The following is a 15,547-nucleotide window of genomic DNA, read 5'->3' on the forward strand; positions in this document are numbered from 1 at the left end:
AGCCGCCGCCCCTTCCGCCTTCCGCCGCCCCGGCGGCCCCGGGCTCGCCGTAAGCGCTGCGTTGCCTCGTCTCGGCCCTCCCGTCCCCGCGCGGCCACGGGCCCAGGCCTCCCCTCCCTCCCGCAGGCCCTCTGCTGCGCAGCAGAGCTCCCGGCTCTCTTCAAGCCCCCTCAGAGCCTCGCACGCTACAGTGCCCGAGCGAGCGAGCCGGGGCGAGGACCAGGAGGCAAGGGGTGCTGGACCAAGCTAGCTGAGGGCAGTGGTCGGGACAGAGAGAAATGTGCGGGAGAGGCCAAGGCAGGAAGAAACGGGAGTACCGAGTGGGGGCCAGGAGCGAATTTCATTGACTGCAAAAACTCCACAGCCACACAGTAGCATAACTCAAGTCAGACATGGAAGAAACCAGGTATCGCCTGACACCCTGTTCCAGCAGTGATGTGAAAAATGCTAATGGTTTGCAGAAAGGGTCTCTCTGCTTCACAGAACCCATCTGCTTCCCTCTCCGTACTGCTACCCTCCACCCCAATACCTCCTTTCCCCTCCCYCTAGCCCTTGAGAGCCAAATTTGACTGTGCACCTCATCCCTCCCCCCAAACTAAACCAGTGAAAGTTAAAATTATTTACACTTTCAGCCATTTAAAAACCCAATAAAATAAGATTGCATATGTCCTACTGGGGATTTGGGCATTAGCAGCAGCTACAGCTAGCTCAGTACTCTGCGTGCAAAACGAAAGACAAACAGAAGACGGACCAAAATACTGCACCATTACTAGGAAGCATTTGCTGGGGTTGGTGTTTCAACTGTGGTATAAGGCTTCTATGAGCCGGCTCCTCCCCGGTTGCAGGGCAGGGGCTTCTCCCACTCAGCCAGTGAAGGCTGGGCTCTAGAAGGATGGAAAGGAGTGGTGGTTCCTGACACAGCACATTAACACTGACACTTTTCCATCCCAGTCAACACAAATATCTAAAAACCCACTGCACGTTTGCCATGTGAGTTCTTCCTTCTTTCCAGTGACGATAGAGAAAAAAGGGACGCACAAAGAAGACCTAGGACATAGATGCTGCTGTCATCACTGCCTCCTCCTCATCTCTTTGCTTCGGCAGCTCAGCCAGCACAGGAGAGGGAGAAGCCGAAGCCAGAGCAGCAGGAGACTCCTGTGCTTCCTGCTCCTCTCCAAGCCCCAGCTCTACATCCATTTGCTCCAGCTCCCTCTGATCCAGTAGCTCAAAGTCATCTCCTTCCTCCTCGTCCTCTGGTGAAGCTGCTGTCTCTGCTTCCACCGCTTCGGTCTCTGACAGCTGCGCTTGGAAGCTCAGTTTCTCTTCGGGCTCAGTGGGGAGGAATTCGGAGAGGGAGGGCCCCTCGCTGGCCTCCGAGGACCGCAGCAGGGCAGAGAGGGTGTTCTGCACTGCTGTGGTAATGGCAGTGGTGACGATCTCCTCGCTCAGCGTGTCAATGCAGATGCCCAGACCCGGAGCAGGGGCAGTCTTTGGCTCTGCGTCGCCTCCTGCCACTTGCCCACTCCCATTGAAGTGCGTATTTACAAAATGGAGAGGAGATGCTAGGCGAAGGATGGAGAGGTCAGAGTCCACAGCCTCCTTCTCTGCTGAGTCCAGCTCACGGGCAGCATGGGCAAGCTCAGGACCCAGAGGCACACCAAATGCATCTTCATCGCTCTGTGGTCCCAGGTCTCTGGAATGATATTCTTCCACGGAGGGGAACTCTGCCAGGTCCTTGGAAAACGACTCCTCTGGCTCACTGTGCAGGCTCTGCTGATCCAGGTCTGAAAGGCAGCAACATTAGCAATAGCATTAAGGTGTGAGTCCCCTTACCTCGACCCAGGCCGCTGATGCCTCCCATCCACTTACTCTCAGCTGACACACCAAGGCTCGCTCCTGGGGGTCCTCCCAGTGCTGGGAGCACAGCAGGAAGGTGTCTGCAATTATTCCCTTCTCCCAATGGGACAACTCACCTACAGTGCCTCTTCTTTCATCCTGTTCTACATGCTCTGTGCTCAGGGAGGACTGCTTCTTCCCCCAGCTCATGATCTCTGCATCTGCAGCCCTCCTTTAAAACCTATGGCACAGGGTCAGGGAAATCACGCTCACAGCACTTCCCCTGCCTATTCTTCCCCAGATGCTCAAGTGACCACATCTGAGTGATTACCTTCACATTCCTCACCACTAACCAGTCTTTCTCTGAGCTCGTAAGGCTGGCAGGGTGGGGGCTCTGACCTGTTTCACCCAGCATCAATGCACGGGTGTGGAACTAYCTACACCATACAATTATTTCTGCTGGTCTGTTCCATCCTCCTGTTCTCTGCCAATTAGCATAGACTTTGAGGATGGTTTAGCTCCCTTTTTGGAGTGACAGGAGAACACTGTCTTGTGSAGCTGTAGCTGGAGGAGGATATCCGGTCAGGACCAACTCAGGATCGCCCATTAAGTCATGCTTTGCTGCTATTACCAGTTTCTCTTTTTCACATTTTCTCCTGCAAATAGCTGTCTTCTCTCCCTATTGTCCTGTTAGGATGGATGGGAGGGAGAAGAGATGGCCTTACCGGGACCACAAAGTTGTTTTCAGACAAAACATCCAGGGCAAGGAAGGTATTAAGTACCCCATCACGTACCTTCAGAAACATCCGTCAGCTGTGGGGTTGTAGCCCTTGAGACAGAAAAGCCCCCACTCTCCAGGATGGACGCCTCCTCATCAGAGAGCTCAGAATCCGTGATTGACAGTGCCAGGGCTGTCTTCTTCACATCCACCTGCATGGGATGAAGGCAGAGGAACAAACTACCATTGCTGCCTATGGGCTCCTCCTCACAAACAAGAGTTTCCAGGCAGTTGTTTTTTTTGCTGGAAAGACTCTGCATAGGGACAGTATGAAAACAGGAGGGGTTGCACAAAGTGATCACTGCACTGCCAGGGAAAGACAGTCTTGGCTCAGTGCTCTCCTGCAATAATGCACTGCCTGGAACTTTGCTGGATCTTGGTGCTGAATCTGAAAGAGCTAGCACAAGACAGGGGTTTAGCTCCTTGAGGTCTCTCTGCAAAGGGCTTTGTGCCTTCCTCCTCTCCTGGGACCACTAAGGAGCACAGCACCCTCTTTTCCTGTCACACTGGGCCCTATGAAGACTTCTACAAGCAGCAGCAGGTCCAAGTATCTGCATTGCTTTGGAAACTAAAGCTTCAAGCACAAAGCTGCAGCAAAGGCAGGTACTAGTATTGCTCCTCCCCCCTTTCCAGYGGTGAGGGGAAGTGGAGTCTCTGCACATTACACCAAGACAGTGGGTTTCTTCAAGAGATGCTTGCATTCTCTGGCCATAAAGTGTTAGCATCAAAGCAGTTCTGTAGGTCAGCAGAGGAGACCAGAGCATGGCTCATTCTGCCCTACTACTGCATCACCAGCCCTGCAACACTGGATTTGCAGTACCCYGATTGGAGACAAAGGCTTTCACCGAACCATACCCTTCCCGCCCTGGGATTTTGCAAAGAAGTAACTCGCTGCTCTGCTGTTTGCTACCGGTGCAGCTGTACTCAGACGAACCCCCAGTTCTCAAGTTGCTACAGACCATGGAGGAGGGACTGGTTCCTGCATAGCCCTTCTGTGCTCTTACCACTGGGGAGAAGCCGGACAGCTCTGCTTCACTCTCACTCTCCGTCTCTGCTGTTGGCTCATCACCTGCCGCAGGCTCACTCTTCCCTTGTCGTTCTGTGAGAAAGGAAAGAAAGGCTTTTTAAATGAGCCTGAGCCAGGAATATTATTCTTTTATACATCACTTATCCACCACTTCTCCTACCATGTGTGAAACTGCATAGGTTTCCCCAAATCCCAAGGTTCCCAGAGACAATTCTAATCTATTGCTCTAATCTATTATTCACAGGATAATAGGCAGTTACCTGCCCAGTTGCCCTCCCCATAACTCTCAAGTTTCAGTCTCTTTTCCTCTGCTCCATCGCAGCTGTTCACCCATACACTGTTGTCAGAAATGCCCCCCCACTGCCCCTTTGCTAGGGCTTCATCCTGGGAACATAGCACTGCAGAAAGTCAGAGAGAAGGCAGGTCCTTACTCTTCTTCTCATGCTTGTGGTGTAGCGTCTCTGCCTTCATACTGTAGTCCAGTTTCATCAGGACAGGCTCCAATCGCGTGTACATCCTCTGGATCAGCTCGTGGTAAACCACCAGTGGCCAGAGCAGAATGCTGAGCACTGCGAACACAAGATGCAGGGAGTGTGAGAGCCAGCCCACACGCAGCCTGGCCTTTTCAAAGGRTGCCAGCAAGAAACTCTGCATCAAGGGAAGCACAGTTGGATGACAGTTGCTTTCTCATCTGACTCTGCCTAAAATCCTCATCCTTGGCTCTCCCACTCATTCTGAAGTTGCTTAATTAGCCATCTTTTCCTAAAACATCTCAGTCTTCATTCACATTAGGATACTGATCTACATTAGGATAAAGCATAAGCCCTCCACTTCAGCTAACATGTCCCAGCCTGAATATGCAACAGAATCCCTGAAGTGGGCTTACTAAAATAAAATTACCGAGACTTTTATAAGGGTAGCAGCATACAGCTCATATGTTGACATGCTAGCAGCAGACCACCTGAACAGTTTTCAGAGTTAGCAGGGACTCATGATGCAGTGAAAAAAAAGTTTCACTTAAAGCTAAATGTGCAGTTTCTTTAATAACTCTCCATTTCAAGCCTGGCAGATATGGATTTGCCCACTCAAGGAACTGAGAGGCTGCAGTTTTCTGCTTCTCTGGCCAGCTGGGCCCCAGCAGTAGGTGGGGGAGGAAAAAAATGTTCTAACCACGGCTCCCTCTCCTGACTTTGCAGCTGTACTGCATGCACACACTGAAAGCAAGAGACTACCCAAGGCACATTGTCTGTATTGATTTATCATCTAGTGCAGATCCCCTCAAGAAAACCACAAGTATGCTTCTACCAGCTTATCAACAGCACAGATAGGTCACATTTTAGCTTAAGTCAGATAAGAGAGCTGCTTATACTCACAAATGATGTAGGAGATCATTATGCCTGGAACATAGTGTCCAACTATGGCCAGAATCAGGCAGCCTGAACAGACACTCATGCAGAACTGAAGAAAGAGAGAGAGAGAGAGGAACAAACAGAAGTGACAAGAGGCAGAGATACATCTATGCATCTGATGTAGGAAACCCAGTTAGAGCAAATGGGAGATGCTCCTGACAAACTCAGTACACCAAACTCCCTGAAAGCAGTCCAAGGGTTTATTTTCTTGCCCAGCTTTGCACTGAGTGTGTCCAGATGCTGATGATCACAACTTGGACAGGTTGGTTGGATTAAGCTGTACGCATACAAAGAGATTCAAGCACAGGAAGACCAAGGTAGCCCAAGACCCCAATAAAATTAAACATAGCTTTGGGAAAGTTCTGAAACCTTCTTTATGAATTGAATGCTGTTTCCTGAGGTTAGGACGGGATATTGCAAATTGTCATTTTAGAGTACATTTCCTCTGCAGAGCTCAGAATTTTAAAGAAGCCTGTACTGTCTTGACAGAGACTGGAAGCTGTTACAGAGCCACCAGACGATGTGTCACTGCCATGCAATAAACCAGCTGGCAGAAGCATTAGCAGAACCTACAACCCCACCAGACCAGGGTCTTGCTCCTCTAGAGAAAGTGGAAATATAACAGCCCTGATGGCTTGTCCTGCATTCTCCTGGGGATGGGGAGAAGCAAGAACAGACACCCTGCAAGCCAGGGCATGGGTTAAGACACTAACTATATCCAGCAGTGGAAAGCTTCATTCATAATGAAGAGGCAAGGCTAAGGGCTTTGCTTCCAATGAATTCAAGCTTTATAGGCATCTTGGTCCCACTCCCCTACTCCCTGCTGCTCAGACAGTGTTGTAACAGAAGAGGAACAATCAGAAGTGACAGGAACCTGCTTTTTTGGTACCCTGGACTCCAGCAAGCCTGACACAATCCTAGTGGCTGGTCTGTCATTTTTTCATGATGCTAAGGCAACTCCTGTCTACAAACCCTTTCCAAACAACACACGTCACAGCCATCAGAACATGCTTTATGACAGGTTTCCATGCACTCAGGAACACCGCTGCATTTGGACCTTGCTAGCAGCAACCTGCAAAGTAAGTAGGACCAGCTTAAAGGGTCAAGTGGAGCCTGTGAAAGGGCAGAGACTGCAGGTTTCTCTTTTTCTTCTCACTCCCAATCAAAGAGCTTCCTTAGCACACTAGGAAATAAAACAAAGCATAGCTAGCCATTGACAGAAGGGGTTGAGTTCAGCTCTAGCTTACAAATACTGGAAGCCAATTACTCATTACTTAAGCTTCCCATGGCATAATCTGAAAGTAAGGAATAGCAAATGTTAAACAAGGATAGCAATTGTAAAAATATTGATCTGACATTCTTCCATCTCCCAGGCCATTAGCAATGGAGAGAAAAGCCCCTGCACAGAAGAGTAGGTATCTCCAGCTTACCTTAGCAGGATTTTGCCTCTTGTACTGTAGCAGTTCCTGCAGGTACAGCCTGAAGGTGACCCAGCTCTCTGCCAGACAGTGGCACAGCTCAGGGACACTGAGCAGGTGAGGCTGTGCCCCTGAAGTCACCCCCTCACTAGAGACAGACAAGAGCAAGAAGACAATCTCTGAACATAGTTCGTTTTGTTTGCGGGTACAGCTGCACAACAAAGCGAAGCTCCCTACCAAGGGCTTGATAATACTGACCGTATCTTTAACTGAACTACAGAAGACATGTGATTTGTTGATACTTTTTCCCTTTAAGCAGGAACAGCCAAGAGACACCTGAGCCAAGCAGCAGCAGCAGACGCTGTGCTACAGCATCCCCATGCTGCAGGCCCAAGATGCAAAGTGATTTATTGAAAGTGGCACAGACAGAAGCATTGGAGGTAGAACTAGTTACGTGGCATTCTTTAGCATTGAGTCCGAGACAACAAGAGTGTGGAGCTCAGACCCATAACCACGGCCAAGCACAGGATGCAAATTACACCATTACAGACAACACGCATGGCCTGCAAAAATTAGTCTCAGGGATTTCTTTCTCTCTGAAGGATTCTTAAAATAGCCCAGGATAGATATTCTTTGTCTATGTTTTATTTAGGGAAGAAATCCTAGAGTTCCTAATGTCAGAAGAACCCGAGCTTTATTGCTACTTGAAGAACATCAGCTTTCCCCAGAGTCTCAAGCTGTGGCTCCTGAGCTGATAAACAGCTCCCAGTGCAGGAGAAATTGCTACCGACATCATTTCACAGCAGGAGCCATGCAGTCTACGGACAACAGCAAGGAGGGCAGACGAAAGTGTCACACTAAGGTGTGCCCACTCTCCCCTCTCACAAAGGAACACACAGTGAGCTTACCTGTCCCCTCCTGGCTCCTCTGATGGCTGTGCTGTAGGGAGAACAGAGGATATTAGTCAGCCAAGTGAAAAATAAAACATGACATTTTTACTACTTAAATAAAGCAGAGCTGGAGATATATCATCCTTAGCTAGGGATGCACCCTGGGGACCTTCTTCATGCTCACATGCAAGCAGGAATCAGACTAAAGACTGGCCTGGAGTTTGCACAGTCCAGGCTTCAGTGAAGCATACCTGGAGAACCGGAATGGCCAAAGCACTGGTCTCAGGTGTCCCAGCACATCTTGCAGCCTGTGTTGACAAATGAGTGGCACAGCGCTCATATCTGAGGTGCACCCCACCACTAGCACAGGGGTTTTCCAGTGCAGGGATCATACAGCTTACCCTGGACCCCCACACATTTGGGCAGTGCAATCCCCCCAGGATGTGGCACCATATTAAAGACAAGGGCAGCTGCCTAGCTGCCAGCATGGTCCCCAAGCTGGGCAAAACTTCAGCTTCCGCCATGGAGCTAAACAAGGCGCTGGCAGATCTCTGCTGCACTTCCCACTGACCAGACCACAGTCCCTGGCAGGATGCTAGTGTACAAATGCCACAGATCTCCCCCTGTCTCTGCCCTTTCCCATGGAATTAACTACCAAATAGCAATCTCATGTATAATTATCTAATTTTAGGGCTCTTTTATGTCCCCTGACAGCACCTCATGCCAGCAAGGCACAAACTTAACTACACTGCTAAGGTTTGGCAGTCCAGCTGAGAACAAGGCAAAGCGTCTCCCATCCCTCTCTGCACCCAACCCAGTGACAATCAAACGGGGACTCTGTGTAGTGCTGAGGGGTAGAGCAATGTTTCAGTGGCAGAGTTCACATATACTTGTGCTCTGCCCTCAGACACATACAGGAAAAAAAAAAAAATCAAATACTTCTGTGACCACTGGAACTCATGCACCTTGTTTCTCATAGATTTGGGTCTTCTGCCTAGCCAACTAGTGTCTAAGGACGCACAAGCTTCAACCAAAGCTCCTCCAGCAGCAGAACATTTATAACTCTCCTGTTTTTAATAAGATTCTTGATCATATTGTCAAGGCCCCTCAAGGTCTACCCTCCTCTACCTGTCTGCCTATTGTCCTGAAACTTGTAGGGACAAAAATATCTTTGAGGCTGTATGGCCAACATCAAACTTGGTTCAAGTTGTCCAAGAGGTTCTAAAAATCTGTGGGACCCTATCTGACACACAGTGTGTCACCACATATATAGGACTAAAACAAAGGAAGAGAGTTTATGCTCAAAGACCAAGCTAGTTGCTAGAAATGGGCTTACAAATGCAATGTGGAAAAAAAAAGGGGGGCTTGAAGCCTCCCTGAAGTCATCAGCCAGATGTGAGGCCCAAGAGTGGAAGTGACTTCCCCAGGGAAACGCACAGAAGAAATGAATACGCTTCACTGCCAACAACAAGTGAGATTTCAGACTCCAATTTAACTCTCGCTTCATTCCCACAGAAGGGAGTAACTGCTTGTAGTGGCCTTGTCACCATCCTCCCAAGATACAGGATGTTTGGCCAAGTATGTCAGACTCCTCCTATCGCTGCAGGCACCACACCAGGCAGCCTGCACAGTGCAGTGCAGCGGTAGGCTATCCACAGAAGGGAGGAGGCAATTCTTTGAGAGCATGACCCAGATTTCCAGTAATCCGGCCTGACAAGAGAAGTCAACTGCTCTCAGACTGGGTTGCCTATCCGTTCCTCTACCCATGAATGTTTGGCATGGCTGTCTGGGCAGCCAGCCGGCACTGGCCATGAAAGAAACTCAAGTTTATTGCCTCAGAGTGAGAAAGAAGTATTACGGATGCAGCTTCACCCATGCTGAGCAGTTGCTTCTCTCTCATAACAGCCGTTGTTGTATTTTGTTACTGCGCTCAGGAATCTAAAGCTGCTTAATTGCAGCATACAGAAGTCCATCTGTATCTCAAAGCCTCATCATTTACCTGCACTAGGTGACTAAAAAAATTATATTTGGCACTGGTCCATCTATGATTGCTGGCTATACTGGTTGTACCAGCTAACAAACAAGGTGCTGAGATGCTCACTTGTAGTCTGCTGGATGTACTCTGCAGATGCACCGCAATGCCACAAGTGGCATGGCACAGGAACTCCATGTTTCCCAGGCTGACTGCAGTGTCCAAGCCATCAAAAACAGGCCAACAGAGGGAGTGAAACAATTGCCCTCAACTGCTTTTTCTGAGGGTGTCAGAGAGACTTTTAACCCAGGGGGACTGTGGAACATTTCAGCAGGCTGTAGAGTGCTCATGTGATTTAACTTATCTGGCAAAACACAAGCTTTCTTTAAAATCAATAGTACCTTGCTGCCTACAGTAGTGTAGTCTGCCTGCTGTCCATCCCAATGCACTGGAGTCTCACACTGGTTGGAGGAACAGTACAATCACAATAAACCTAAGTGAATTTGACCCATCGGAAATGCTCTTTAAGTAAGACTTAACTCCAACCTGTGCCGCAACACTGTTGAGCACCAGTACAATTAAGCCAGAAAGCAGGACACCCAGCTGACCTCAGAACATCAATAACCGGCTGAAATCTTGCTGTCAGCATTTCACACTGGATTGTGGATTAATATGAACCACTTGACACACACCAGACTCTTCTGGGAGACCAGTCAGCAGCACAAGAGTTTAGGTTACATGTTGGTACTGACAAATTATCGCTGATGGATTCCTCAGCTCTTACAGGTTTTCAACACGTCCCCAAGAGGCATTCTTCATCAGCGTATAAACTTTAGCTAGAAAGCAGGGGCCCTTTTTAAGGAGTACTAGCATTCACTCACAACGCAGCCATTGCTAGAGCTCTTCTCCACTAAACTTGACCAAAACACAGCCGCCAAACAACAACGCTACAAAAACATCCCTACTTGATAGCCATTTCAGGAGAAAGTGGAGATGTTTTCTAGGTCATTAAACAGTATTTACTAACTACTCCACATAGAGGTGATTACATATGAAGAAAATATCCTGCAAGGGAGCTGAAAATACCCAGTCCCTTCTGACAGGACCTAAAAAGGTTGTGCATCTCGGTGCTGCTAGTGCATCCCTGTTCACAGCATGTGAGTAACTGCAGAATAAATGCTGGGGTTTAATGCCAGCATTCCTTCAGAAGTGACGTAATAAGCAGCACCCAAGACATACAGAACTGCCAAAAGCTGAGGTTTGTGTATATACATGCCAATTCTTAAAGGTGTGGTACTGACCTATTTCCAAAAACTCCTGGAAAGGTTTACAGGAAGCACTGAGGAGGAAAGCCACAAAGCTACAGCTCTGCTTCAGTGGGAAGCCAGAGCCAGACAACCCCCCCAAAGTATTTAACAGTGCCAATTCAACCAGAAGGCCCCTCAGGTAAGCGGGACACAGCTCCTTCCTTGCAGGGAGTGAGGAAATGTGGTCCAGTGGAATAAGCTGAAATCAGGATTGTAACCTAATCAGGTACACCAGAAAGGCGTCCCTGTTCTTTGGTGTCAGCAGCAGAGAGGCAGAAAGGAGTCAGAAGGGAGCAAAACATGGGGAAGAACACCACTGAGGACCAGCTCAGTAGGATGCACACTAACTTCTCGCAGAGTTGATGACACAGGATTAGCCCAACTTCTATTTTTTTTTTCATTCTTCACTGCTCTGCATCACATAAATTGATTTCAGTATAGATTTCCTATTTCCTCTGAGATAATGCAACTTTTACAAGCCTGGCCCTTTCTGGAGAGGCTCTACCCCCACCTGCCTCAATAACACCATTCTGTATGGGACACCAAGCCTTTGCATTTCTGGACGTGTTTCAAATGAGATGTTTTGGGTTGGGTTTAAACTATTCCCTTAAAAAAATAATGCGAATAAGCAGGAAATTAAATTGGCCAGTCCAGTTTGGCTGCCTAGTTACCTGAACCGCACAAAGCAAACAGTTTGAGACTACAGCTGAAACGTATCTAAGCTTATCAGGACTTCTGTGAAAGCACCCTTTAAGTCAGTACCCTTTTAGGTCACATAAAGGGTACCTTACAAACGCACACATAGAGGGGCTTTCATTCAGAAACCCTCCCTAGAGTAGGGAGGCAGGGACAGTGGGCCCCAGGCTGCCTTTGAACAGCAGCAGTAAGATGAAGTAGGCAGGTCTAGGTCCAGTCGTATAATAAATTCCAATGAAGGAGGCACTCAAAGCAGACAGCAGCCAATCTATGCCTAACATCATAATGAGAATATTACTCTTGTTGCTATTGTGTCTGAGCTTGGCAAAGACCTTTAATAAATGGGAAAGATAAGCCAAGTGATCAGACTCACCGATTAGCTGGAGACCAAATGCTGTTCAGCACAGGTACAATACACTAACTGTCCTGGCTGTTAGACCTCATCATCCACTCTGCTATGTGTTGCAAGGCAACATGGCTCTCATCTGCTTTGCCTCTCTCAGGCCATAAGCCCACACCGTACTTAACTAAAACCAACACAATTCAACCCCCTGTTTCCTCTCCCTAGCTCAGCTGGCCATATATACTCAGATCTGGAATGTCCTTTTCACCATGACACTTGCAGGAGAGAGAGGGCACACGCATCTGCTAACTTACACAGCTAGCAGAAGTTAAACTCTGCATAGAGATAAGAGACCACAAGCACGCTTAATATGTTCCTTTCTAAGCTGGCTAGGAAAAATCTAAGATTTGAGAAATTCCAGTGCCCAGTGGAAACACTTCAACATCCTTGTCACTGGCTTCTCTGACAAGCTTCTCTGAGCCAGCTGGGCCTCATCAGTCACTCTCAAGACTACACCCAGCACCTCTCAGCACTGGGAGCAATTCTATCAGTCCTCAAAGACTGCTGCTTTCTATTTGCACAGGCTTGCCAAGGGGTACATCCTAATACTCTGGCAGACACCAGTACGCAAGGGGCAGCAACAGTAACAAAGTCTGCAGCTGGAGAAGGAACAGGGCTTGCACAACCTCTAACAGAGCCAGGAAGAGACCGACTGTGGCCATAGTGCAGGAGTTGGTAACATCAGAACTGCATCACCAGCTACAGTGTTACCCATCACATACCTGAGAAGTCAAATAGGAATCTGGGCTTCCATCTCTCCAGCAAGAGGATGCCAAGAAAGGACATGCTGAGGAGAAAGAGGGGTCTCAGGGAAGTGGAGGAAAACAACCTAGAAACCAAATGGGAAATTGTTAGTTGGGGTAATGCTAGGAAAAGGCAATCAGCTGCTGCTCTTGATGAGCAAACAAATGCTGCTCAGCGTTCAACAGAACAGAAACATCTGACTGCTACAGGCCAATGCAGTAAGCACTGTACTCCACAGCACCCGCTCAGCCATGAGAACGTTCTCAAATGGCGCCTCTGCCCACTATCCAACCGTGATCAGACAGCTGACTACCTGTCATCTCCGAGCATGCTCCTCCCCTGCTCCCGAGTTTCTCCTTCAGTTGTGAAGCAATGCTAATGCTCCCTTGCACTAGTACAAGTCCTTTCAAGTGCTCAAGGTGGAGGCTTTAGATAACATAAATACGAATTGCTGTAGCAGGCCCTGCAGAAGACTGGTTGAGAATTAGCCTCTTCTCTGAAAACTTATGTCCCATCTGTCATCACAACATCCAGTGTCATCCCCAAGTAGCACCAAAACAGATCCTGTATCAGCTTATGGATGCTAGGTTTTTTTAATTGCAAACATTTCCCTGCTTAATCAGAGCCTAGCATTTAAGTGGTTGAGTTGTTCACTTGACTTTATCTTAAGACCTTTTATGTCACTCACCAACACATTTGTTTGAGCCAAACACCAGCAGATACTCATGCAATCCCAACATCAAAGAGTTTATCTCCCCACTTCATATAGATTCAACAGCAAAGGTCCCAGGATGGGACTTGAGCCAGTAGTGGCTGTTGGTATTCCTACTTTCATCAGCACTTTGCTCCAGCTCAGAGAAGCTGTTTTTAAGTCACTCCAGAGCAACTGCCACCATTCTCAGATGGCCAGGGGAAATGCTCTCACCCTCTCTCCATTCATGAAAATTCCTTTCCAGAAAGTAAAAGCCACTCAGGTGTTTTATCTTGCTCCTCTTCAACAAATATTTGTCAATAACTAACAGCAAACGCACCAACCAATGAACAGAACCAGAGAGCACATGCACTTTGCTGTGCAGCGCAGTGGAGAGCTGTGCTCCCCATCAACTTAGAGGCAGAGGCAGAGGACTTGGAAGAGATCTGTCTCACTGAGGAGCACAGAACAAAATCTACATTCTCTCCAATGACTTACTGAGGCTCTGTAATGACCTAAACAACACAGCTTTCATCCCTTCTCATGGGACAACAATTCTGTAGCTTAACACGTCAGCTCCGGAAGAATTTCCTCCTATTCCCCCCCCCCCCCAATTTATGTATTTCAGCTACAGGATACAGGCTAAATGCTCCATGGGACTGTAAATAATTCCTCCCCCTCCATGATATTTAAATCTCTCTCTTCTGTCCCATATTCTGGGCACTCTTTGTTCTTCCCTCAACCTTTTCATACACAGCCCCTTAGTCATCATCCTATACTGTTCCTGCAGTCTCATGGCACACACTTCCCCCTCCTGCTAACTTCAAAGTTCTGCATTTGGACCTTTCCAGTTGGTAGAGTAGCCCAAAGTCATTTAAGTACCCAGCTATTATATATGCCTCTGAATAATCTTATGGATGAGGGAAGAGAATATAAGCAGCCTCTTCAGAGTGACTTCAAAGGCTGTTTGGTCACATACTTTTCCACTCCTCCTTCTCTGACTTCAGTTTGTTCTTTCCTATCTCATCTGCAACTAACAGTTAACTCTTTCCCTGAACAGTTTTGACCTTTTCTGCTTAGAAAGCCACTGACTGAGAACATCTTGCCAATACAACTGACTCATTGTTTATACAAACAAACAGGATGTTTTTCATTCCCATCCACAGCTGGGTTCTGCCACTCACACTCCAGACTCGTTAYACTGCTGCTGTGTCCATAAGACCAACAACCAGGGAAGGCGGGATGGCAGGAATATGGTCATACTGAAACAGAGCAGCCTTGGCCTTCACAAAAGATCAGCGTCCTCCAAAAACAGATCAATGAGTAGAAGGGTTTAAATAAAACACACGGCAATCTTCCATTCCAGCAAACTACTGGGTTTGCCGACTGTGATTATGGGGTGAAATGAACCAATAGAGCAAGGAGGCAAAATTTAACTAGAAATGTGCCTGGGCGAGTCTCCAATTAGGCACAGCAGCTGGGAGCTGCATTTTATTATCATAGGACAAATCCTGTCCAACCTCTTGGCACTTTGCTTGCATCAGGGAGGAGCCTGTTTATGCTTGTCAAAGGAAAACAGCAAGGTTACTCCTGGCTAAACACATCCTCTGTAGCTGTTTCTTGCGGACTGTAGCTGCCCTCATCTTTATCACAGAAATATAGACGACAGACACCAGAGACAGGATTAGATGGTGCAGCAGTTCCCAAACATCCTGGGCCACAGATCACTGTCAACCCTGAAGACTTATGACAAGCAACCGCACACCATCACCATCAACGTTTTAATTAAAAACACCCTAAAAACCATACGGTTCCTGCTGCAGCCCACTCACCACAACCTCCTTGACCTCGATTTGGGAACCGGGGAGAAAAGGCAATGAGGCTGGAACGGAAGACAAGACATACCACTGCATGCCGGGGTCCCACTGACAGCTCCTCTGGGTCTCTCACCCCACTACCATCCCAAGTCAACAGACAAGAGGCTTCCTAACCCTTTTAAGAAGGGTCCAAGGACTATCTCATACAACTGCTGCCCAGGGCTTCTCAYGTATGACCAAAAACTGGGCAACTCTTTGTTTGTACAGTTAGCGCTTTTATTTCTGCTCCCTCCCCACAGTATGTCTGTTACTCTTCAGCAGGAAARCAAGTGCACGGGAAGGCCTGTATTTTCAGTTATTTTCACCAATCGCTTCGTGCCCTTCCACGTTTCAGGGAGCAGGGATGGGGACACCCGGGCTGCAGCTCCACTGCGGAGCTCCGCGCGAGGGAGAAGCCAGGCTGGGCCGCCGGCAGCACGCAGGCGAAGCCCGCGGAAGGGCCGAGCGCGGGGGCTGCCAGGCCAGGCCCGGTCCGGTCCGGCCCGGCCCGGCCCGGCCC

The 15,547-nt window shown here is 48.4% G+C and overlaps 1 protein-coding gene across 1 annotated transcript; it reads right to left on the reverse strand.

The window, feature by feature from the left end:
• Positions 1 to 321: 321 nt before the first annotated feature.
• Positions 322 to 12,651, reverse strand: RETREG2 (reticulophagy regulator family member 2; the record flags this gene model as incomplete). Its single annotated transcript, XM_026078047.1, has 8 exons — positions 322 to 1,784; positions 2,631 to 2,766; positions 3,619 to 3,713; positions 4,073 to 4,210; positions 5,015 to 5,099; positions 6,481 to 6,616; positions 7,377 to 7,407; positions 12,459 to 12,651. Coding segments are annotated over 8 exons (1,551 nt in total), but the record flags the coding sequence as incomplete, so codon positions are not given.
• Between the last annotated feature and the right edge of the window lie 2,896 nt (positions 12,652 to 15,547).

The sequence above is a fragment of the Apteryx rowi genome, unplaced genomic scaffold (genome assembly GCF_003343035.1).
Source record: "Apteryx rowi isolate R43461 unplaced genomic scaffold, aptRow1 scaffold_47, whole genome shotgun sequence".
Lineage (NCBI taxonomy): Eukaryota > Metazoa > Chordata > Aves > Apterygiformes > Apterygidae > Apteryx > Apteryx rowi.